Below are 27,340 nucleotides of genomic sequence, written 5' to 3' on the forward strand. Positions count from 1 at the left end.
ACTTGGGAAATAGCTGACTAAATGAGACTGTTGAGAGAAAGCATGAATGAGAAGGAGTAAGAAAATTCCCAAGTTTCCAGCCTGGGTTGACCAACAGAAATAGAAGAGAATATGCTTGGTGGAGCCAGTGACATGCCAAATACGAGATGCCAGTGAAGCACTGGAGTGGAGCTGACCAGCAGGTGACTCAAAGTGTGGACTGGAGCCAACAGGCAGGATGAAGAACCACATTCAGCAGTCATTCACACAGAAGAAGGGGTGTCACAGGACAGAAAAGACAGCAAGGACTAGAAACTGAGGGCAGGAAGGGAAGTGGACTTGAAGACTCCTGAGGAGAACCAGCAAAGTAAAATACCATGGAAACCAAGAGAAGGTTGGTTGACAATATCCAAAGCTGCAGAGACAGCATCAAGGGTAAGAATGACATTTGGTTATGCAGGTCCTTTAACAGAATAAATTCATCAGAAAGCGGTGAGGATAGAGGTAGCAGGAAACACGGAGTTAAAGAGCAAGGAAGTGGTGGGACATCTGAGGCAGAGTTATGAAGGGAATGAAAGTGCATTATTATTATGATGTGTAACAAAATGTTAACAGTGGTATCTGGCTCTATATGGCAAAATTTTAATTACTATGCTTCGTGTAACTGTTCTACAATAAATATGAACTGCTGTGATAATAACATTAAAGAATTGTTGGGAAAATGTATTACCTTTTATATGCCAACAAACTACTATATGTTTATTTGCATTTATCTTAAATAATCCTTACAACAACCCTATAAAATAAGAATTATTATTTTTATTTTATAAATATACTTCTATATTAGTAAACTGACTTCCCTCAAAAAAGTAACCATTTTTCTGTATAAAAGACCCCCCAATCTATTTCAAACCTCTTTGATTCTTTAGTATGCTAAAAATAAGCTGGGCTTACTATAAGTTCACTTAGTATATCTTCTACAACATAGAGTAGTTGGGCTTTTTAAAACTTGCTTTTATTGTCCTTCAGCTTCAATACTGTGCTTATGGGATATGTGATAAAATCAGGGGTCCTGGTTTTATAATCACAGATATTTAAGAAATCAGAGAGCAAAATGTGAGAACAAGTGTAAAATTAAGAGAACACATTCTAAAGAATGTCATCCTCTTTACTGAGTGGCTTTATGACTTCCACCCTTTTTTTGGCTTGATTCCGGGTTTAGGTTATCTTTAAAGTAGGCTCTGAATAAGTGGGTGATATTAATATGCATTCAAAGTAATCAAATACACAAGTAGAAAAAAAAACACAAATAATCAAACATTTAACCAATAAGGAATAAAATTTACTTTGAGGAGAAAACATTTAAAGAGTTGCAATTCTTCTGGATTTTGATCACTATTCCACCCTAAGGGCTTCCCAGACGGTGCCAGTGATAAAGAACCCGCCTGTTAAAGCAGGGGATGTAAGAGACACAGGTTCGAAGGTAAAAACTAGAAGGCTCACTTTGTAGGAAGCTCTTACACCAATACTTTCCCCCAAATGCTAGTAAAGACCAAGTGCTCTCTGACTGGTGATAAAGACAGATGGTAAAACTGATGGACACCATTTATGAATTCTTTGCGATGATATTGACATTTCTAGAAGTTTGGCTTCCTGGATAATGCATACTAGAAGACAATTATTTACAAAGTATTTAGCTGTGGACAAATAATAAGAGATAACATCAGGGTCATGAAAACCAAGCCTCTGTTTCTTCTGGCTGCGGCTTGCTGGTGAGGCTCCAGAAGCCTTGACAAGAGCCAGGCCCATGTGGACAGATCAGAAGTAGATAAAATTAAGAGAAAACTTGAGATCAGGACCATGAGAAAACTCATACTCCACAGAGTGAGTCCACCTCTGACATTTCTAACATTCAAACCTCATGAAGACAATGAGTTTTATTACCCATCCTTCAATGGAAACTTCTCAGGTGGTGGGAAAAATAATCCTCCTAGGGCCAGAGGAAGGTAAAGCAATCATGTCTCCTCTGTACAGTCCTCTGCCACTTGTTCAATTTACAGACAGCTTAATAAAACATCTTAAGAGGACAAAAAGTGTTACCTTAAAAATCACTATGTATTACTTTAAAATACTTACTTAAACCACTGCTAAAGAAAGCTTTGCTTATACTAGCAACAGTGTCACAATTAAGATATCCTCAAAGGATTAAAAATAATCAAATAAATTAGAATATATATGCCGAGGTAACCCGAAAGTAGCAATCTGAAAATCTGCTGCTAGAAGGTCAATATATGAACACTGTGTAAGTAGGAAATGCTCAGAATAAGTGAGAAAGGTGACATTTTGAGGGATGAAACTAGTGTCTGGCCAAAGGTCCATTTTTAATTTAATCTTTTGTGCTACCAGGTTTTGTGTGAGCTTTTTCAGGCCCATTGTTCCCCTGTGGTTCGACTGGAGAGCTCCTTGGTCTGGATAGCCAGGGTGACTGCACTGCCCCAAGCCGGTCCTTCTAACACAATACCCCCATATAATTATTCAGAGAAGAGCCAGCAGTACGCACCACTGTGACACCTGGGTCATGGCCTCTGACATAGAATCTGGGGCCAGACCAAGTCTGGTCCAACAGCAGAGGAGCAGAAAAAATGCTAAGGGGGATGGGTGGGAACGGAAAGCAGAGTGAAATAACTCTAAAATGCCATGTTTAAGCAAAGTAACAAAAACACAAATCACATTTGAATGATGTGATTTGCCTTCAAGTTATCTGAACGGTGAGAGACTAGTGTTTCTCTTCTCTCTAAACCATGTTGCAAATTAGGAGAGCAAGTCTCCTCTAAGAGGGGTTTCTTTGTCTTGTATCATCAGATTTATGTTAAGCATGGAAAAAGTTAGTTCACGAAGGTTGAAATAATGCCTTACATAAACGTGCTAGTGTTCTAATTTAAAAGCAAAGGATTTTTAGCTAAAACAATGCAAATTTTAAACCTAAATTAAAAATTCATTCTTTTGTTAAACTGAATTTCTGTAAGGGATTGTTAATCATAAACATAATTCACTTCATTTGAATTTAAATTTAAAGAAAGTTTTTTTTTTTTTTATGATCACCATGCGAAAAATGTTATAAATCTGTTCTGTGATAAAACAGAATATTTATTTGAGTGTAAAATGGATAGAATGGCAGATGGAGTGGGCAATCCCCCACTCTCCCAACTTTCCTTAAGTGTTCTGCAGAACAGCTCTCTACAGAAGCTGATGGCTGAGTATTTGTCTAAACCTGAAATGACTCAGTTCCTTTTGTTCTGTACCTCCCCACTCCAAGGACCTGAAGACAAATAACACCTCTCACTCCCAGTAAAAACATCCCCTCTCCTACTGCGTTTGGGATAATTTGGAAGAAAGTTCTTTGTATGTGACGTGTGAGAATTAGTTTCCTACCAAAGTAAGTATACCCTATTGTTCACCTCTATGTTAAAAACCTTCCCCAAAAGACTGGGATTGTTTGGCAAAATCCAGAAGTATAAGGCTTTCCCAATTACACTGTGATACTGATATTTCTTTCTTAATTATGTGATTTCATTTTAATATATCTATTAGACTTTGATGACTTTGAAAATCTATTTTTCATTTTTGATAAATGTATTACTTGGGGCTGTCTGGATAAGAAATATTTGGGGTTGAAGATTTCTACTTCAACATTGCCATGAATGAATCTGATTTAGTTCCAAACACTGAGAAAACAAATCTGAAAATGATACTGGAGACTCCAACAAACACAGTTTTTGATCTTTTATCTTCTTTTTGTATGGCATTCCTTTCCATTTGGGAATTTCTGTGGAAGAAAATCACCTCAACTGTCTAATTTTGACCGCCACTGAACCTCTCTTACCACACCATCAATTCATGGAATTATGCCCATGGTTGATAATTCCTACAGGCTGGGAGGAGAAAAAGAAAGACTCCAAAAGAGCAGGGGCTTACCTGCTCTGTCAGTTTCAAAATTGATAACATCCTTATAGGAGGAGTGCTAATAAGGCTGGCCTGACACATATGTTCCTGAATAATTTCAAATGAATAAATGAATTAATAAAAATGAATAAAACAGAGTAATTGCCAATGACAAGAATTTCAAACACCAGAAAAGTGTCAGAATTGGGGGGGGGGTGCATTTTAAGAGGCTATAAAATGTTCAAAGGAAGTTTACTTAAAGTTGTTACAGAAAATGAAGTAAACTCCTTTAAGTTGATATTTCTATCAAGAGCAATCCTTACCCCTAAAAACATCCAAAGTACTTGACTTATGCTACTATACTTGGCTCAGCATTTGTTTAAGTAGCTGCTCTGTCTGCCAGCACACAGACACTGTCTGACATACATCATTGCCTTACAAACAATATTTTTATAGACTGACAGAGAGAGCCTATTCATGACAACCACATTTCCCCTGAAGCCATGAAATAAATTTCCTTCCAGGACTAACATTTCTCCCTTTCACTGTCATGGGCTCACCATGCCATTTTGACCTTTTTGTGAGGCAACATGAAAATACAATCTATCATCTCCTGAACCACGGTGACTTGGTTGGAGGTGCACAGTTTCATGGCAAAAACATCTGTGGTTTGATAACCATTCCTCCAAATCTCAGCCCTCGGCAGTTAAAAGCATGCTTACAGGATGGGAGAGAAGCAGGTAGACAGCTTGAAACCAGTCTAAAATTTCTTCTCAAGTATGAAATGCAAGCTGGTGAAATATAAGCTTCATCAGTCATAGTGATAAAACATTATTGTGTTATTTATTCACACCTCCTTTAGAACTCACAAAAAGCACTGTTACAGCAATTTATTTCATCTTTGCTGAATTTATCACTTTGAAATTGATTTTGATGTTAACAGATAAGAGAATTCTGAAAGTTCTTTGATACAAGCAGGTGCAGGTCATTACCATGTTACTTGACTATAAGTGGTCCACCCAAATTTTATATAAATCTTAAGTCTTTCAGGTAGTGAAAGACACTGAAAACGTTTGAGAGTGCTTGGCAGTTATTCAATATATCTTTAAATAGTTTTCAACACATATGATAGAGAACCAGAAACAACTTGAGCATATGGAATTAAACTAAAAATATTTTCTGGTAAATAAAATATTCAACAGAATACTTAAAGGTTTCTTACATTCAACCTGAACTATATTATTATAGGGAATTCCTTGGCGGTCCAGTGGTAGGATGCAGCGCTTTCACTGCCGTGGCTTGGGTTCAATTCCCAGTTGGGAAACTAAAGTCCTACAAGCCATGTGGTGGATCCCCCCCACACAAAAGAGATATATTATTATAAATATCATTTTATAAATATTCCATGGATAGAAGAAACATTTAGTTGTTTAAAGAAATAATTTGTTTTTAGTTCCTCAAATAAGCTTTAACTGGAGGGGCTACTCTGCAGGATGAGAAAGAATCTGATTTTCTGAACTTTATTTCTCAGGAGGTAAAATTATACTACAATGTATACCACTTGACATAACTTTTAAATATCCCACACATCACTAGAAAACTGTTTTATATAATCAGTTATTTCATAATTGCTGTTGTTTTAACCATGTGCATAATCATTGTACAAGCACTCTCAATTTGAAGGAACTGATTAACCACACAGCACAGGGCATTTTTGTAAAGAATCTGCCTGCAATGCAGGAGACACGGGTTCAATCTCTGGATCGGAAAGAGCCCCTGGAAAAGGGCATGGCAACCCACTCCAGTATTCTTGCGTAGAGAATCCCACGGACAGAGGAGCCTGGAGGGCTGCAGTCCATGGGGTCACACAGAGTTGGACACAGTGAAGCAACTGAACACACACAGTGCTTTTTTAACCTGTTAAATTATTTTTTAAACATTTTGATATATTTTCCTTATTTGTACGTGCATATGTACAAGTATACATATACACACACAGTTTTTCTTTTGTAGTCAGTACACTTTACACCTAAATACTTGAACATGATTCCCCTGAGAACAGGGACATCCTCTCCTATATAACCACAATACCATTATTACATCCAGTAGATTTAACAAAAACACAATTTTATCTGTTTTTAAATTTCCTACTGATAATACCCTTTACATCTCTTATCCCCAATTCCTAAATCCACCTGAGGATCACTGCTTCTTCATCTAGAACTGTTCCCTGTCCTATTCCTATCTTTCGTGACAATGACATTCTTTGAAAAATCCTGTCCAGATGTTTTACAGACTATCTCACATATGGATTTATCTATAATAATTGTTTCCTCATTGTCAGATTCAGACTAAATGTTTTTGGAAAGACTATTATACAGGTCAGACTATGACTTCAACATAGGGTTTTGGTTTTATTAAGGGAAATAAATCTTAAAATCCACATTTTTTGTAATTGCAAATTTGTTAGATTTCATAGTTTCACAGAGGGCTTTCATAGTTTCAAATTTCATAGGGCTTCCCTCATGGCTCAGCTGGTAAAGAATCCACCTGCAATGCAGGAGACCTGGGTTCAATCCCTGGGTTGGGGAAGATACCCTGGAGAAGGGAACAGACACCCACACCAGTATTCTGGCCTGGAGAATTCCATGGACTGTATAGTCCATGGGGTCACAAAGAGTCGGACACAACTAAGTGACTTTCAAACACTCACATAGTTTCAAAAGCTTTCCTAACTCCAAAACAGTGTAATTTTCTTAGTGGGCAATTTTATCTCTATTATCTATTTATCTACATTTATCCATATGAATATTTGTACAGCACTCTAGCCTGACAAGACAATGCAAAGTACCAATACAGTTTTAGGTTCTTGAAAGATTTCTAGAAATATCTGAGAGTCTGTGTATAAGTAATGCAAATACAGATTGTTTCCTTAACGCTCAACAACTCACAATGGAATGCCAATTTGTAATACACACAGCTTGAGAACAGAGTAAACTAAGAAATCACGGCCATAAAGTGTACAATTCAGTCAACATGGGAAAGAGAATTAATATGATTGAAACAATCACTGTAATTTCTCAGAGTGGATATGTGCATAAAAAAATGGGCCTTTTAAAAAGAGTGTTCCAAAGTAGTTTCTATAGTTTTGTAGGGTCAGAATTAAGGCCCATCTACCATGATTCTTCTTCTGAGACAAAAGGCTGTTTTTATGAAAAGAGTGGGAGTGTATTCAAGAAAGGGAAACCATACTAAAAATCATCATACTTGGTCATCCAGATGAAGTACTGTTTTTTCTCATTATGATAAAATATGTCTATTACAGAAAATTTATATAACTCAGACAAGCCAAAAGAAAAAAATTAAATATTCTTAAAACTAGCACCTAGAGATAAGCACTGTGAACATTAGTGTGTTATGTTTTTCCTCCCATTTCCTATCCATATGCACCCATATTCAGTATATTTTCTACTTTATAATCTTTTTCAGTTAATATACTATGGATAACTATTCATATTATTAAACACTATCCTAAAACATTCTTTCTAATGTCTACATTCATTCAAACTGTATGGATGTACCATAGTTTATTTTATTAAACCTCTATAGTGCTTCCCAGGTGGCTCCGCAGTATAGAATCTGCCTGCCAAGCAGGAGACACTGATTCGGTCCTGAATCCGGAAGATTCCCTGGATGAGGAAATGGCAACCTACTCCAGGATTCTTGCCAGGGAAATCCCAGGGACGGAGGAGGCAGGAGGGTTACAGTCTATGGGGTTGCAAAGAGTCACAACTTAGCGACTAAACAACAAAAAACTGACTATTTCGGTTTTCTCCAGATTTTCACAGTTAATAAATGACTCCATATACTACAGTGAGCATCTCTGTGGTTAAATGTTTGTGCATGTTTAGAATACCTTTTTATGGCAGGTTCTGTTAATGGAGTTGTTGGGTAAAAGAGTGTGTATATATTATTCTACCCGCTTTTGGAGTTGCCTAATTATCCCTAGAAAAGCTGTGTATCAATTTATACTCCCACTATTAATATGAGTGGTTCTTTAATCCCAAAACCTCACCAACTCTGGCCTTACATCACCTATTTCTTTTTAATTTTGTTGAATTTTGTGTTTCTATATTGAGTTACTCCAAATCTTCCTTAGAAGGAAGTTAGGAGGTATATAAATTTTCAATAATGTCAAGCTAGATATATTTACATATTCTACCAGGAAAGATGTATCAACTGTGACAAACAGGCAAAATGTGATGCCTACTGTCCGCACAGATTTCCTAAGTTATTGTTAATGTCTGGCATGCTGAGAAAGCCAAGATGCCATTTTCACCTTCAGCTGAAGCATCCACTCTAGTTTCTATAATAAGGTAAGTGTCAATAGAGTTATGCTATCTTGGCCAACTTAAGAAGCCTCTGCTTATATAGGGCAGCCTACATTCTGAGATGTGCAAAATCTTTCAAGAGTTCAAACATCTCAAAATGGAAAAGTACAATATCAATAAACTCTGTCAGGATTATGATATCACAGCAGTTTATCCAAATCAAATGTTAAATCAAGTTGTTTTAAATAGGAAAATACACCAGTATTTAGCCTATTTTAATTCTTAGTCTATGACTATGGTTTATGCCATGCCTCCTTTAAAACTTTCATTATCCCATCAGGGTCTTTCACCTAGTTAACTTCTGTTATCCTTCAGATCTTAATTCATTATCAGTTTCTCAGAGAAACTTAACCAGATCCTTACTAGCAAACTATGTAGTGTTCCCTTTAACTCACAACTCTGTATACTTTTCTACCACAGCACCTACAAAAGCTTACAATTATTAATGTAATTTATATGGTGATTTGATTATAACATCTGTTTCCTCTTCTAGTTGTAAAGCTTCATAATTTGGGTAGTTACTTAGAAATAATCAATTATTTTAGAATAGTGGTCTCCACATTTTTTTCATTTTACCCATTAATAATTTTTTCTAGCAAGCATACTCATAATATATACACCCTTTATAATATATATAATATATACATATGCGACTGTCCTATTATGTATATTATGAAACATACAAAAATATTTTTAAAGCGTTAAGATATAAAAATATTTTCCTACAGCAATGCCTGTCTTATAGCTCCCCTCTACCTCACGGTGTGTGTAACTGGTACAAAGCTTAACATTTTATTTGCACTAAGTTTTTTTAAGAACAAGCTTAAAACAAAAACAAAACAAAACCCTCAAGTATAATTACTGATATGCAGCAAATGTTTTTTTCTATTCACTCTGAAGTTTCTTTCATGTGCTAATGTGGTTTTTTGGTTTTTTTTTCCGCTAATGTGGTATTTAAAAAACCTTCTCTCCTTTAACTTACTTAGATATTTAAAGATCTCACACATCTAAAGATTCTTTACATTGACCAGAAAATTCCAGAGTGGTCTGAAGGTTGACAATTAATGGATAGCACTGATTTAATTTCCTACAGGAGTTTTCCCTTCTGTAAGGAAAACTGTTTGCAATTCATGTAAAGCATTTTACCATGCTTACAGATTTTTAAAAATAAGAAGGAAAGGCTTACTGAAGTTTTTCCTTCATTCATAAAATTACCACTGGGAATGTTCTGCACTATAAAACAGTCAAGAGCTGATCAATAACTATAAGTGTCTTCCTAATATCAAGGAAACATGGCTTTCATTTGTTACCATTTTAATGAGGTTTTATTACCACATGTAGAAAGGAAGCAGAAAACATAACAGAAGATAAACTTAACAACCTTCGAAATATAAATACAAAGGGTTATAGAGATAACTGGAATATTTTAGGAGAGAGAAACATAAAGATTCAATGTAAAGGAGTTAGTTAAATAATTATTAAATAGATGTGAACATCATTAGATAGTAAAAGTTTCTTCAAAGATCTTAATTTGTGTCATTTGGAATGAAGTTAAAAATTCTTTTTCTGTGGGGAGGGATAGATTGGGAATTTGGGATTAGCAGATACAAACTATTATATACAGGATGGATAAACAACCAGGTCCTAGCTGTGTAGCACAGGGAACTATACTCAGTACCCTGTGATAAACCATAATGAAAAAGAACATTTTAAAAAAGAATGTGTGTGTATATATATACACACATATATAAAACTGAATCCCTTTGCCATTCAGCAGAAATTAACACAACACTGTAAATCAACTATAGTTGAATAAAATAAAATTTTAAGAATACTTTTTCGGGAGACAAACCATGGAACTAATTTTGTTCTCATACACTTTTTATATTTGATATCTGAAGGAAAACTTGACCACTTAACTACAGAGAAAGAAACAACTGGCAATTTCCATTCTCATCTGTATTTCAATAGCGCCTTTTTTTTAAATAAGCTTTCTGTTGTTTTGCTTTCCCTAAAGAAGAGATACTGCTGTAAAGAAAAGATATTTCAGGTGGAAATTTACTTTGAGGAAGGCAGCGGGAAGGGATATTTGCTGAGAATGAAGGAAATGGAGAAGGACACTTTGCTTCCTGCATCCCCAACTCTTTAACTACTGTAACATCAGACTTCATACTTAAGTGACATAAGACTCAAAACTGGAAACACATCACAATTGGTATTTCACTTCATAAACTGGTTAAAAAAAACAGAGCTACTTGAAATAATGGAACTTCCTTACCCTGCTTATTTTCTCCACCTCCACAGGGGCCTTACTTTATTTAGGATTCTTTTCAGTCAGGCATGAGAAGTGAGGCTCCAGAAGTACTGTAAATCTTTACCCAGTGCCAAAGGTCAAAGGGTTATCTGTGCTATGCAGTTTTAGGGTAGATGATTTTCTTTATTCTTTTCTTTCTCTCCCCATTTTTTTTTTTAAAAAGGCAACAAAACATAGGCATATGAAACACAGCAAGCTAATTTAGGTACTAAAAAAGTTCTACTGATGAACCTCTTTCTCAGGAAAACTACTAAATATCAACTTTTCAGGCATTTTACAAAGAGAAACCAGATGCAACTGAGTCCCCCTTCTCACCACTATTGTCTGCTAGAAAACTTACCACACAGCTGCTAAAGCAGTAAAACAACTTTAAATCTACAAAAGTGATGACCAATTTAGGCAAATGCACCAATTTTGTTCTTGGGAAAAAAACAACTTTGCTTTATCTTAAAAAAGAAAAAAAGGAGTAAGGTTTTTGTTCACAAATTACACCTCATTTAATAACAAGACAGATGTTTTTCACAGAGCTTTTCATGTTTTAGAGTATTTTGAAAGGTGATGACTATTCAAGACTAAGCATATAAAAGTTCAGGAAAAACCATCAAAATTCTTTTTCCAATTATTTTTTTGGTTTTGATACAGAAAGTTGAACCTTAATTTTTAAACAAAGAGAAAAATATTTAAGAAAATATAGGCATTTATTGCTGCCTTCCTTTTCTCTCACCAAAATGATCTTTTCTAAAGTGGGGAAAAATTGAGTGTAACATCCCATAAGGTGCCACTGATACAATTTTGAGACAGCACAATATACAGCACAAGAGTAAAAGGCATTTATTCTTCCAGGGGGCACTGTCATTTTAACACTCTCTGCAGTCCTCTGCATTTAAGAGGCAGAAATACAAATTATAACAGTACTTCTATTGCATTTAACTGAGTTACCAAAAAATTACAAAATGGCTTTCAAACACTGAAGAGTGCAAAATATCCTGTGATCTGCTACAATTCAAAATACAATTTGGAATTTGCTAGCTATATTTCTCCCATAATATAGCAGAAATGATTTGCCTGATCCATTTTGCTTCCTTCTTAATCAAAATTCTTCTATCTTTTGCAGCAAGTAAAAAACTGATAAATGTTTAGAATTATACCAAATTAAGAATATAAATATGACCTCATCCAAAATTTCAATGAGATTTGTTGAATGTGCCCCACTTTCCTGAAAATGACCTTTCAGGAAAGACATTTCCTGAAAATGTCTTTCATTTTACAATTATGCTGACAAATGGTTTCTTCCACTCAAATATTTGTAGCTCAGACAAAAAGATATTGGGTCCCTTGGAGCAGGACAGCATCAGTGTGTAGGCTTAACTCCAAAGTGTACAGCAATGATTCACCATCTCAGATCTTCTGAAATCAAAACCACATATTAAGCTCCTAGAGACGTCTCCATCAGAACACCAAACTTTCCAATTGAACTAAATAATCTCCCACTTTTCCAAATCCGGTCTTACTCCTGAAGCTCTACTCCAGTGAAGTATCATCCATTCAGGACTCTTGGGAATCAGTCCAACTTCTTCACCTAATCAGATTTGTAAGCAGCTAACAGCTACTGAGCACTTACTATGTACAAGAGCACTGTGTTGAGGGTTGAGCATGTTCTAGTACATTTAATTCTCAATATTCTGAACATTGTGCAAATTGAGGTTTATGGAGGTACAGTAACTTAACCAAGATCACACCAATGTGAGGACAGCTAGAATTCAAACACTGGCCACCTGATCTCAAGACCCTCATTCTTCTATTTTAAATTTGAAAACTGACCTTTTGGGGGTGTATGGTTCTATTCAACACACGCACAGGTTTATGCAACCACCACAATCAGAAAACAGAAAAATTTCACAGTATCAAGCAACTGCCAGTGCTGCCTCTTGGTAGTTAATCCTGCTCCCACCCCTAATTTATGGCAATCACTGATCTGTTCTCCATCCCTATAGTTTTGACTTCTCAAGAATGTCACATAATTGGAATAATACAGAGTGTATTTTGAGAATGGATTCTTTCACTCAGCATGATGCCAGTGATATCCATCAACAAACTATTGCAAGTAGCCATATAGTTCATTGCTTTCCACTGCTGAGGAGTAACTCAATTATATGGCTATATCACAGTTTATTTACTCACCCAGTGAAGGACAACTGCTGTTTCCAGTTTGTGGGAACTGTAACTTGAGCTATACATTCTGTGTAAAGGTTCTTGTGTGAACATCCATTTTCATTTTTCTAGGGCAAACATGTAGGATGGGACTGCTGAGTCGCATGGCACAGGCATATTTAACTTCATAAGATAGCACTGAACTGGTTTCCAGACTGGCTGTACCATTTTGCATTCCTACAATAATGCATAATAGTTCCAGGTGTTCTGTATCCATGTCAGCATTTGTTATTGGCAGTTTTGACATTTGCAAATTTTTTAGTCATTCTAATATGTATGCAGTGTTATCCTACTACAGTTAAAATTTTTTACTTTGCCATTTCTGTAATGGCTAATGATGTTGCACATCTTTTCATAGATCCCTTAGGCATAATAGCTATACATGAAGGTCTCCCATCAGGCCCACATGTAATGAGTCAAGTTCTAAGCCCCCAAAATTTCACACCTGCCTTCTCTCCAATGAACTGTTTTAGTTTGTACTTCATCTTATTATTTTAGATTATTTCAACAACCATTTCACTGATTTCCTGTCTTTGGTAGCCCTCTCCTGGGCCCGTGCTCACTGATTCTCTAAATCTATCCTTTACAGTATCATTACCAGGTATCAGTCTAAACAAGCCATGTCATTTTCTCACTTCAAAATTTGATGGCTCTTCACTGTTTATTATACAATATAAGACAAAGACTAACTTTTTATGGTATGCAGGGTCCTTAAAACACCAGCCCTAGTTAATTCTATGGTTTTGGTCTCCACAGCTCCCACCCATGCAACCCATAATTTAGCCATAACAAACCAATGAAGCTACCTCTTTTAATCTTTTTGTACATTTTGAGCTCCTATGATTGGAATGATTTTCCTTCATTTTTCAACTGGGCAATTTTTCATCATATAGTAGTAAAAATTAGTCATTTTTCCTTCATGCTTACAGAATACTCTGATCACATCTCAATTTTATCAGCACACTTTTCTATGAACGCTGATAGGTCCTCCAGGCTGAAGTTAAACACTTTGGAGACAGACATGCCATCTTATATTCAGGTTCCTTGTGTCCAATCCAGGGCCTGATGAGTATGTGTATTAAATTACTATATTCTAATTTTTGAATTTTAAAAGTAATGGGGAATAACAGAGAACACACACATAGAGACTTCTGAGAAAAATGCGTATTGTATTAACCTTAACATCAGAAATCTTGCATTTCTAACTGGCACTATCTTCCAGACAATGTCTTCATGAGGAGTCACAAGAACTCACACAAGTTAAAACTGAACGTTGTAGGGATGGTTTCAATTTTGCAACTTATTTGCTGGTAATTAATTTACACTAATTTAATGGTAACTGCAGCTCATTATCAGTAATTTCTAAATGGAGTTCAACTGATTTGCAAAGCCAAAGAGCTTCTGTGTTATAAGCCTCCTAGTAGGGCCCAAGAGACCAGCCCCAAGAAAGCATAGGAGCCTCTTTATCTGAGACCTATTAAGTTCCATAAAACACTGTACTCACACAGTGCTAAAATGAATACTTTACAAACAGTATTGCAACTCTCAGGGCCCATAATAAAGCTCAATAATAGCAGCTGAGTGAGTTAAAAAATATTCTCCATTTGAGTGACTACTAAATGCTCCTGGCTTCATGCTGTGGACTCAAAGAACAGTCTGTGTTATGGGTTTGTGGAATCCATGGTTGTATTTCCTTTATTTCTCTGATCATTTAAAAACACAAAATTTAATTAACTTGGCACTGTAACAGTTACTGACCAAATCAAGACTAACTAGGCTTTCTCAGGGGACAGAATATGTCATTAGATTTATGACTGGATGCCTCCTGAGAGTTTCCTCAATCAGAACAAAGGATAAATTAGAACACTTTAACACAGTTATGGAACTGGCTTAAAGACAGGCATAAGCCAAAGGTTCAAATACCTTCCCCCTTATATGTTAAAATAGTTTGTTTTTCAGATATGGGATCAATATTACCTAATATTTTGTAAATGAGTTTTGAAGAGGGTCTGCACAGTAAAAATTTCCAAAGTTGCTGATCTGGTGAATATTACATTTTTACAATTGTTGCTTGTTGTTACAGTTGCTGCTTGTCATTTAGTCACTAAGTGTCTGACTCTTTTATGATCCCATGGACTGCAGCTCTCCAGGCTCCTCTGTCCATGGGATTTCCCAGGCAAGAATACTGGAGAGGGTTGTCATTTCCTTCTCCAGGGGATCTTCCTGACCCAGAGATCAAACCCGAGTCTCCTGCATTAGAAGGCAGATTCTTTACCACTGAACCTTGTGTAAAGTCATTTAAAGCAACAGAGTAAGCTGTTTTCTACAGGAATTTTAATTTACTGTTTGTGTACATGAAAACTGCCATGTATAGTAGGGTCTAGAGCAAACTTGGGCATACAGATATTTATAACATCTCCGAACCAGAAAGTGAAAAGAAAGTTCACAAAATTTCCTCTTTAAGGGAAGAAGTTCTGAGCTGATTTGTGTCTCATTTCTCTATATTATATTCTACACACTGCAACAGAAAGGTATTTCTAAACATGAATCTAATCAGGACGCTTGCTTACTTAAAATCATTTAATGGCTTCACACTGCCCTAAGGATAAAGCCGAATTCCCTCACATGCCTTATCAGGCACTTTCCTCTCCCATTTCACTCTAGTCATAGTAACATTTTAGTTCCTCCAGAACACAGTCTCCCTCACCTCCTGGCCATCCCACATAAACTCCAGCATTCCTTGAGTACTTCCTGGGTTCTTCTATCCCCTCTTTGCAGAGGTAACTTTACCCAGAAGCTATGAAGCTAGAGCTTCAGAACTCTGTATTTCCATGAGGTCTATTAAAGACGCTGTATCTGTAGTATATTTTTATATTGCTTTAACCTACTTTATATTATTTTATTTTATCAGACCCCCACAACCTGTATCTGCCCCAGCACCTTTGCCTGGCTGAGATCTTCCTTTAGAGCTCAACACAAATGTTCTCTCTTCTTGAAAGCCATCCCCATTTTAGCCTTCAAGTAGGTCAGAGGTTCCTGCCAAATGCCATAGCAGCAATCTGACTTCCACTATCAAGGAGTTCATCACACCTTATTTTAATTGTTTAATTATTATTCTTCCTCCTAAGTTCCCCAAATGTATGATCTGTCTACATTAAATATGGTTGTGTTCTAATGTAGGGACCACCACATGGTGAACTTGGTAAATATTTGAGAATCAGAAAATGAATCTGTGAAGGAGTACTCAGTGGCAAACAAAATACAGGAATATAGGACTCAAACTATAAGATTATACCTGAAAGTCTGTGACTCACCCACTCCTTGAATGTTTGGGAAGAAATGTACTGATTGAATGATGATACCCATGAAGTTCACGTTTTCCTCATTGTATAAAGGAAATCAACCCTGAATATTCATTGGAAGGACTGATGCTGAAGCTGAAGCTCTAATACTTTGGCCACCTGATGCAAAGAGCCGACTCACTGGAAAAGACCCTGATGCTGGGAAAAACTGAGGGCAGGAGAAGAAGGGGCAACAGCAGATGAGATGGTTAGATGGCACCACTGACTCAATGGACATGAGTTTGAGCAAACTCCGGGAGATAGTGAAGGACAGGGAAGCCGGGAGAGCTGCAGTTCATGAGGCTGCAGACAGTCGGATATAATTCAGCAACTGAACAACATCAACAAGCTGAGAAGTATGGGGAAATGTGACTGGAAACAAGACAGACAATAAAAAGCACAATAAACATGGACTAAAAAGAGGTTCAGCAGTAACAAAATTAAAAACTATCACTGGCCTGACAATTATAGGCATCTAGAAGGCACAAAAATAAATTTATGAAAGATTTCCAACAAGAATAACAAACTAGAACTAAGAGTTAATTAGGTTATAAAAAATTAACATGGCTATTTAGGAAAAATATTACTGTACTAGGTCATCTAGACCAGTGTTTCCACTTTTATGTACATACTAGTCACCTAGTAATTGTGTTAAAATGGAGACTCTGATTTAGTAGATCTGGGGAAGGGACGGGGGAACCTGAAATTCAACATTTAAATAAAATTTCAGATTATGTTGCTGATCCCAGGACCACATTTTGAAGAGCAAAGACTATCAAGTCTACACCTGGAATTGCCAAAGCACAGCAATATGGCCTACTGCCTCTGGGTAACCTGTCAGCTAAAAAATGGTTTTCACATTTTTGAGCAGTCAGAAAAAAATTTTAAACAATATTTATGACACATCAAAAATTACATGAAACTTGCATTTCAGTCTCCAGGGACTTCTTTGATGGTCCAGTGGCTAAGATGCCATGCTCCCAATGCAGGGGGCCTGGGTTTGATCCCTGGTTGGGGAATTAGATTCCACATATCCCAACTAAGAGTTTGCATGCCACAGCTAAGAGTTCGAATGTGGCAACTAGAAAGTCTGCACGCTGCAATGAAGACCAAAGATCCCAGGAGCCACAACTAAGACCCATTACAGTCAAATAAATATTTTTTTAAAATTTCAGTTTCCATAAATAAACCCTTATTGGACCATAACCAACACCCATACATTTATGAATTTTCTATGCTGCTTTGTGCTATAGTGCCAGAGTCATGCATTTGTGGAAGAGACCATGTGGCTCACTGTATTCATCTGCGTAGGCTGCCATGACAAAATGCCATGGACTGGATGGCTTAAACAATAGAAATGATATTCTCAAGGTTCTGGAGGCTGGGAAGTCCAAGATCAAGGTGTGGCAGGAGTCTGTTTCTGATAAGAGTTCTCTTCCTGGCTTGTAGACTGTTACTTTCTCACTGTCTGATGGTGGAGAGAACACTCTGGTAATTCTTTCTCTTCTTATAAGGGCACCAGCCCTATTAGATTAGGGCCCCACACTCATGACCTCATTCAACATTTATCACACTCTCAAAGGCTATGTCTTCAAATACAGTCACATTATGGATTAGGGCTTCACCATATGAATTTGGCGGGAACATAAAACATTCAGCTCATAGCACCCACAAAGCCTAAAATATTTACTATCTGGCTCATTACAGAGAAAATCTGCCTAGTCTTGGTCTAGACCCTTGCTTCTCAAAATGGGTAAAAATACAAAAATTTCGGGCTTCACCCAGACATAGTAAATTTTAACAAGGCTCCGGATAAATTCATACACATATTAAAGCTCAAGAAGTAGTGGTCTCCACATCTAATGATCATGGAAAGTAACATGGGAAAAAATTTTTTTTAAATCCAGATTTTCAGACTCCATCCTGGGAGAAGAACCATTTTAAAAACAGTTACGACAGCTAACATTTGTTGAGGACGTACAATGCAATTTACAATGCAATGTTAACCCTTATGTGTATTATGTTATTTAATCTTCCTAACATTCTAAAATAACTATTATTATTATCTCTATTGAGGCAAACAACCAGGATTTAATTTGTTAATGAACTGTGGAACTTGTAAGTTAAATTGAGGCAATAGACATGAAACCTAGTCAACTGATGCTTTTCCTCTGTCAGGGCCATGGGCTTCTGTAACAGTGTATTGTACATGATGTACTATTGGAAAGCCTGATTCCATTTGGGATCACAAAAATATTCCCAGAAGAGTTAAGACTTAAAAGTTGGGCAAATATGACCCAGCAATCCCACTTCTGGGCATACACACTGAGGAAACCAGATCTGAAAGAGACACGTGCACCCCAATGTTCATCGCAGCACTGTTTATAATAGCCAGGACATGGAAGCAACCTAGATGCCCATCAGCAGACGAATGGATAAGGAAGCTGTGGTACAGATACACCATGGAATATTACTCAGCCGTTAAAAAGAATTCATTTGAATCAGTTCTAATGAGATGGATGAAACTGGAGCCCCTTATACAGAGTGAAGTAAGCCAGAAAGATAAAGAACATTACAGCATACTAACACATATATATGGAATTTAGAAAGATGGTAACGATAACCCTATATGCAAAACAGAAAAAGAGACACAGAAATACAGAACAGACTTTTGAACTCTGTGGGAGAAGGTGAGGGTGGGATGTTTCAAAAGAACAGCATGTATACTATCTATGGTGAAACAGATCACCAGCCCAGGTGGGATGCATGAGACAAGTGCTCGGGCCTGGTGCACTGGGAAGACCCAGAGGAATCGGGTGGAGAGGGAGGTGGGAGGGGGGATCGGGATGGGGAATACGTGTAAATCTATGGCTGATTCATATCAATGTATGACAAAACCCACTGAAATGTTGTGAAGTAATTAGCCTCCAACTAATAAAAAAAAATAAATAAATAAAGCTTAATCCTTAGAGAGGTAAAAAAAAAAAAAAAGTTGGGCAAGATTTTTTCCAAACAGAAAGTATAGGTGTCTAATTTTGTCTAGAGAGTACCAAAAATATTTTAAAATGGAAGATTACCTTTCATCCAAGAAAAAGAATTTAAGAAAAGATAAACAGATGATTAACTGTAACTTTTTTATAGTTTTTACAGTTTCATCAACCTACAAACATTCTGTTTTTAATTAGAGGTAGCTGCAAATTGTCAAACAAAAGTCTTTTTTATTGTCTTAATGAAACAGTATTTTTTTAGTAATGGGATGTTTTACACCAGAAGCTCCATTTCTTTTGAGCAACTTGTTTTTTTAAGTATTTTTTAAAATTTAAGTATTAAGGTTCTAAAGTGTGATCTGAATATCAATCATATGTGGCATTGCTGGACAGTACAGAGAAGGAAATTTTTAAGATTTTCACTATCAGTAAATTAGGAAAAAATATTTCACTATTCCCTAAAGTCTCTGACTGTCAACATGTTTTGTCTTGATAACAGATTAAACACAAAATTAAAAAATGATAACTTAAAAGATATTTAACAATGAAGGAAGTGAAATACAGTACTTTTTAAATGTTCCCTTTAATTAGTGCTCATAGTCAATTTTATGGCCTACATAGCAGGTGGTTTCCAAAAATCATTCCTTTAAGAAGTCTACTGACTTCAGTTAAATGAACTTATTTTGTAATTATCTGAAAAGAAAGAATAAAAGAATATAATCAGATACTGTTCAGAGCAACTTTTTCTACTAAAAGTGAAAATTATCTCTGGTAAAGCACAGGAAGAACTGAAGAGAGACAAAAAATGTGAGGCTGTGTCTTCAAAGATCTTGCCCATGGTAAATGATAACAATAATGTTAATGGAATGTCTACACCAATCCTAAAAATGGTCTGTTAACAAATAAATGCAAAATGATCTCACAGAAACTAGTGCTGCATTGTGAAGTCAAAGCTAATCTGGACAGAATGCTTAATGATATTTATGTTGTTGTTGATAAATTACTTCAGCGGTGAAAGACTCCTGACATCTGTAATGGTATTTGGGCTGGTAGTCACTATCAAAGCACCAGATTGTCTGAAATTAATTTATACACTAAAAGTCAGTACAGAATTATACATCTGAAATTATTCACCATTAGCAAGATTTTGTTACACAATACCACGTCTTTTTTACTCCATCTTAAGTGATACAGTCAGAAGCATGCAGACCAACCACATCATACGGATTTTCACCTGCAGCATGCTTTCAAAGATTTTCTGAGTGTTATCTAAGCCTTCCTTGGCTGAGAGGGGTGAGGAATACAGTCTCTGAAAAGACTTAGGTTTGCTTTAAAAACGTGACTTCCATATTTCATAAATTGAAAGATTCTAATTCTCCTGAAAACAAAATCTCTATTATAGTAAGGTTCACAATGAAGCGTCTCTGATCATCATGCCACAAAATTTTGTTCTGCCTTGATGAAAGGGAAGATTATAACTTCCTCCGGTTAGATCAATTTGGCTCACTAGTGCTAGTTCTCTATTTTCTTTCATGAGATATGTAACCATGCAACCAAACTCTGTTCTATCAATACTATAGGGAAAGATAACACCCAGAAATCTCACTTAATTTTATCATGCTTCTACACAAACTGGCTAATGGACTTTAAAATTACATTTGCGTTGCTGTATGGTAGAAACCATCACAACACTGTATAGCAAATTTCCTCCTTAATTTAAAAAACAAATTTTAAAAAAAGAAAAAAAATTACATCATTAACCAGGGACTGTTTCTTCAGACTCCTACTCCTAGCGTTGGGAGTTCTAACTTTAGATTTCTCAAAAAGAGATCTCTAAGTTTTGAAGGTGTGATTTTAAATATTTTAGATCTTTACAATTGGTGCTAAATAGCCTGCTCACTAATCATGCTTGCTGTGAAATATTTAATAGCACAAATTCTTTGACAAAATAGAAGCTAAAGATGATCTACTATCAGTGTCCTAAATGCTAAACTAACAATAGCACTATATAAGTAATCCTCCCCTTTTCACTTTCTTCTACACAGACAAAACAATTAAGAACAGTTTCTGACAATCAGCTTATGAAAACAGTCCTTTTGTGATTAGAAACTCTAACTTCAGAATTTGAAGCCAATTTCTGAAATAAACAGACAATAAAAGAGGAACAAATTATTCCAATCAGCCTATTATCAGGGAGCACAACTGTGCTTATTAATTTTGCTTCAGTTTATTGTATGACGAATGAAACAAACACTTTAAAATTCTATTTAAACTGAACAAAACACTTGAAGTACCAAGGGGGTAAAAAACGTAAGTGAAAATAATCACTACAAAGATGCAAAATCTTGAAGAAAACCACAAACCACAATTTAGAACAAATCACATAAACATTAAATCACAAGCCCAGTGCTTTTTATCCAACTCCCCCAAAGTAAACCACTTCCAATAAAATCAAACTGTGTATCTTAAAACCATTAAACCAGAACAAACTAGCAACATTAAAATACTTCCACTGCTCTGACAATATTTATACTACACTAACAAATACACAAGAATCTTTACCCACTTTAAAAAACAAAACATTCTACATTTCAGGGAATGGAGCTTTGAGAGTTTAAAGTATAATGCTCTAAAATAACTTTCAATATTAAGTACAATTAAATTTAGTTAATCAGATTTGGGAGAAAATTAGACAAGTCAGTCAACTGAATCTTGGTTTAATCCCTCTTGTTTTAAGGAGTGGTCACATTGGTTACATTTTTTTAATCTAGTGCTATAATGATGCCTTACATAAAAAAGAATTTTAAATGACTGTCAAAGGAACTGAAATACATGAACTCCTTCACCTATTTCTTTTTTTCAGAAACAAAGACCTATATATATTACTAAAGAGAATATGTCCCAGTAGCATACTTTTTTAATGAAAACTTAATTATCAGAAATTGAACAAAAAGGGCATCAGGAAGGGGATTAGTATGAAAATGAAATTTTGAGACATCAGTTTGCTACTCAAACTGACAATGAATCAGCAAACAAAAGCATTTAAATTTCATTTCCAAGCCCACTTAGTAAATCTAGTTCCAGTTAGAGTATCTTTAATGTGCAGAAGCTCAGTAAAAGCAAGTACTCGCCATGTAAGACACAGATAGGGTTCCCTTAACCTACTGCCCTTTAGACACATCACTCTCTGTTAAACAGGCAGCTACTGCCAGATGCTCTCACTAAAAATGATCACAGATGGTCAGCTGTCCAGTTAACAGAAGATACTGCCCACCCCCCAACAGCCAAAAGTAAGAAGGAAAGGAGTGAGAGCTGTTAACACTTGGTTGCTCAGTGGGGTAAACCCATTCGCTTGCTATAAGCCAGGCTAGGCCCCATGGTGACTTTTAAGAAAAGGAAGATGGGATCCCAGGACTCTTAAAAATTAGAAGGCATCTTAAAGGTGATCTAATTAACAGCTGTACAACTGTGTGAATCTGTACAACTGCATCCCTGCCAGTCAACCATTCCAGCTCTGTCCCTGAAACCCCAGGGGTATGGACGTGCCTCTAATAAGAAAGCCCTACGGCCATGACGAAGTCCTCTGCCTCCCTGCACTGCAATTACTCCAGCCACTCAGCCCAACTCCAGTCAGGAAACACGGGGCTATTTTAATAGATGGGGTATAGGGACTATAACAGAATCATTTCCTATTTTTATACACTATAAAATGATTTTAAACTGAATTACCCCAAATGGCATATGCAAAGGATCATACCATAAAAAAAACTCAGGCAGTAAACATATGCAATTTATTTTTAAAACACAGGAAGAAATAAAGGTTTATAAGATGAAAGCTATTATATAGAGATTATAAAAGATTTTAACAAAAATCAATGGATCTTCTATATATATATATAAATATATGCTATCTGCAGAAAAAAAATTAAATTTTAAAGAACTGTTTTTAATTGGCAAAGTTTTAATAAAATGTTTCTCTAAACTTTTCACAAGCAGAGCATTACTTTTTTTTCTAATAAATTACTCATCTGTTTAGAATAAGCTACTAATATATTCCAGAAGATTGCTCTAAGAATCTACTGTTTTCTATCTTCAGTGTGTTTATATTTCTAAACTATCAGTGAAGAAATTGGAGGTATTAAGCTTGATGTACGATTTTTCATCAACAATTGTCTCAAAGCCTGTTTCTTACTTGATACTGACTAAAATTTTCCAGATGAAATGACATGCCTATGGAAAGGGAAAGCACCCTGAGAAAGCGTGGCTAGAGATAAATGCTGCTGAGTGCTTGACAGTAGGTTGCGCTAATGTCATCTGAGCATCAATGGCTTAAGGAAGGTCACCCTGGAACATATGTAACTTCTCATCCTTTATAAAGCTGTATGACAGGGATCAACTGTAAAACTTATTTAACCTAATACAGATTAAATTAAAATCCAAAACAACAAGATTACAAGCAAAATGCCATCTGGAAAACCACTGCCAGGAACTGGAGGGTGGGGTTCTCGGTCCTTGGGTCTGAAAAGAGATTTGCACCACTGCTTCTTACTCACAGGGACTCTGGTCTAATGCTGCAAGGCCAGGGAAATGAAGCCTTCCTGGATGGGACCACTGTGCCTCTTTCCTGCCCGCACACCAAAGGGTGGTCTGTGACGGGGAAAGCCAGAGTGCTTGTAAATGTCCAGTATGTGCAGAAGGGGCTGTAACAATCCAGTAGGAATTCAGCTGATGATCATAAACTTGCTGCTTTGTGCTTAAGGGTAAAAATCTACTCATGAGCAACAAACAGCTAAGTGTGTAGTCTACACCTTGAGTATCTGTTTATACTCATATATTTATTGTAGTTGTAAGTGTCTTTATTATACCTTCTACTAAACATGTTTATATCACAAAACCCTTTCACTGTGCAAAGATAGGATGAATAGGGAACAAAACAGTGTCTTTCAGAACTCTGATGAACCCAAACATAAAATTAAGTGCTTTTTTCTTGAGTGTTTCTATGTTAGAACTATATACAATAAATATTTACAGTTTCATGGTTCATATGTAACAGCGTTATTTTGTACATAATTTACATATTTTTTACACATGCAAAATAATATACCTATACAGAACTCTCAGGCAATTTCTTTTTTAAAAAAAATTGGTTATTTGTTAATACAATTTTAAATCTTACAGTCCATTTACAATTATTACAGAATATTGGCTATATTCCCCATGTTGTATCATAATCCTAGAGCCTGTCTTACACCCAATAATTTTTATACCCCTCTCTCCCCCACCCCATAGTGCCTCTCCCCTCTGCACTGGTAACCATTAATTTGCTCTTTATGTCAATTTCTAAGTTATTTCTAAGTTAGCCTGATCATCTGGTATAACAATATTGCTATTTTCACATTTCTATTCTACATCCACCATACAGTCACAAGAATCGATTGGTATCTCACTCCACCACAAGTGAACTTCAGAAAGTAAGATGCTCAAAGGTGGGGAGAAGATAGAAAGATATATTGGCTCAGAGGGTAAAGAATCTGCCTGCAGTGCAGGAGACCCAGGTTCAATCCCTGGGTTGGGAGGATCGCCTGGAGGAGGAAATGGCAACCCACGGCAGTATTCTTGCCTGGAGAATCCCATGGACAGAGGAGCCTGGCGGGCTGCAGCGCACGGGGTTGCAGAGTCAGCCAGGACTGAGTGACTGAGCACCGGTGACACTGCCGAGTCGCTCAACGGTGAGTCGGGGACCACTGAGCGACGCATGCAGCAGGACGCACACAGTGAGGGAGTGAAGTCACTGCTTTTCTTTTTATCATTAAGTCAGTACTTCTGCCTTGTATCCAGTAACTTTTCCTCCCAAATGGTCAGAGAGGAAGGAAAAAAGGCAAAGCACTGAACAAGTTTACTCACCTAAACCACCGAGGGTGTAGAGAAGGTCACTGGTGTCTAAGAAAATGGGCCCGTGCTCCTGCTGCCCCTCCTCCTTGTAGTACAGCTTGTAGCCTTGAATGGTGGCTGTGTCCTCAGCATCTTGCTGCCACTTCACAGAAATGGTGGTGCAGTTCAGAGGTTCCAAATGTAACTCTGGAGACTTAGGGGCTAGAAAATTCATCAGACGTGTATGTGTAAGAAAACTCATAATTCACATAAAAACACAGGAGAGTGGAGAGCTCTCCATTTAAATCAACAGCTGCATAAAAGTTGAATTCCAATAATTACACTTGCCCTTCATATTAAAAATTACACAACGATATTAAACTTTGAGACAGAATTAAAAGTATATGATACTACAAAAAAAGAAAAAAAACTAAGGTATTGGGTTGGCCAAAAAGTTTGTTTCGGTTTTTCCATAATAGTGTATGAAAACCCAAATGAACTTTTTGGCCAATCCAATATATAAATAAGAACAAAATTATATTTGTGGATTTTAAGTTTTTTCAAAGAAGCATTAAGTATTTCCTATTTTTAAAAATTTATTTTTTAATTGAAGGATAATTACTTAACAGAATTTTGTTGTTTTTGCCAAATATCAACATGAATCAGTCATATGTATTTCCTAATTTTGACCATCTAATTGTGATTAATCAATTAACAACAAAAAGCCCAGTCACATTACACTCCACATTAGTAAAAGAGGAGGAGGGTCTGGAACTTCCTAGTATTATGGTCTTTCTATTAAATTGATGATTTGTTTAAAAATAGTAGTGATATTAATTCAGTTCAGTTCAGTCACTCAGTCTTGTCCGACTCTTTGAGACCCCAATAACCACAGCATGCCAGGCCTCCCTGTCCATCACCAACTCCTGAAGTCCACCCAAACCCACGTCCATTGAGTCAGTGATGCCATCCAACCATCTCATCCTCTGTCGTCCCCTTCACCTCCTACCCTCAATCTTTCCCAGCATCAGGGTCTTTTCAAATGAGTCAGCTCTTTGCATCAGGTGGCCAAAGTACTGGAGTTTCAGCTTCAATATCAGTCCTACCAATGAACACCCAGGACTGATCTCCTTTAGGATGGACTGGTTGCACCTCCTTGTAGTCCAAGGGACTCTCAAGAGTCTTCTCCAACACCACAGTTCAAAAGCATCAATTCTTCTGCGCTCAGCTTTCTTCACAGTCCAACTCTCACATCCATACATGACCACTGGAAAAACCACAGCCTTGACTAGACAGACCTTTGTTGACAAAGTGATGTCTCTGCTTTTTAAGATGCTGTCTAGGTTGGTCATAACTTTCCTTCCAAGGAGTAAGCGTCTTTTAATTTCATGGCTGCAATCACCATCTGCAGTGATTTTGGAGACCAGAAAAATTGAGCACCCTATTTCTTTGCATTGAGCGCAGCGGCTGTGCTGGCACAGAAGTGATGTTAATTAGGTCTCTATTAATAAATAACTTGGTAATTCAATTTTATTTAGACCCATGTATCTTTTTTAATTAATTAATTTTTTAATTGAAGGTAATTGCTTTACAGAATTTTGCTGTTTTCTGTCAAACCTCAACATGAATCAGACATAGGTATACATATATTCCCTCTCTCTTACCTCCCTCCCATCTCACTCCCCATCCCACCCCTCTAGGTTGATACAGAGCTCCTGTTTCGAGTTACCTGAGACATATAGCAAATTGCCGTTGGTTTTCTATTTTACATATGGTAATGTAAGTTTCCATGTTACTCTCGCCATACATCTCACCTCTCCTCCCCTTTCCCCACGTCCATAAGTCTGTTCTCTATGTCTGTTTCTCCACTGCTGCCCTGCAAATAAATTCTTCAGTACCATCTTCCTGGATTTCATATATATGTGTTCAGTTCAGTCGCTCAGTCGTGTCTGACTCTTTGCAACCCCATGAATCACAGCACGCCAAGCCTCCCTGTGCATTACCAACTACCGGAGTTTACTCAAACTCATGTCCATGGAGTTGGTGATACCATCCAGCCATCTCATTCTCTGTCGTCCCCTTTTCCTCCTGCCCTCAATCGCTCCCAGCATCAGGGTCTTTTCCAGTGAGTCAATTCTTCGCATGAGGTGGCCAAAGTATTGGAGTTTCAGCTTCAACATCAGTCCTTCCAATGAACACCCAGGACTGATCTCCTTTAGGATGGACTGGTTGGATCTCCTTGCAGCTCAAGGAACTCTCAAGAGTCTTCTCCAAAACCACAGTTCAAAAGCATCAATTCTTCTG

General features: G+C 36.7%; 1 protein-coding gene across 1 annotated transcript in view; it reads right to left on the reverse strand.

The window, feature by feature from the left end:
• Nucleotides 1-27,340, reverse strand: part of PRTG (protogenin) — a 144,272-nt gene that overhangs the window by 36,511 nt on the left and 80,421 nt on the right. Inside the window, exon 11 of the mRNA XM_043920675.1 lies at nt 25,070-25,258. Coding sequence (XP_043776610.1) covers nt 25,070-25,258 — 189 coding nt within the window. The remainder of the gene's footprint in view (nt 1-25,069; nt 25,259-27,340) is intronic.

The sequence above is a fragment of the Cervus elaphus genome, chromosome 12, assembly GCF_910594005.1.
Source record: "Cervus elaphus chromosome 12, mCerEla1.1, whole genome shotgun sequence".
NCBI classification, from domain to species: domain Eukaryota; kingdom Metazoa; phylum Chordata; class Mammalia; order Artiodactyla; family Cervidae; genus Cervus; species Cervus elaphus.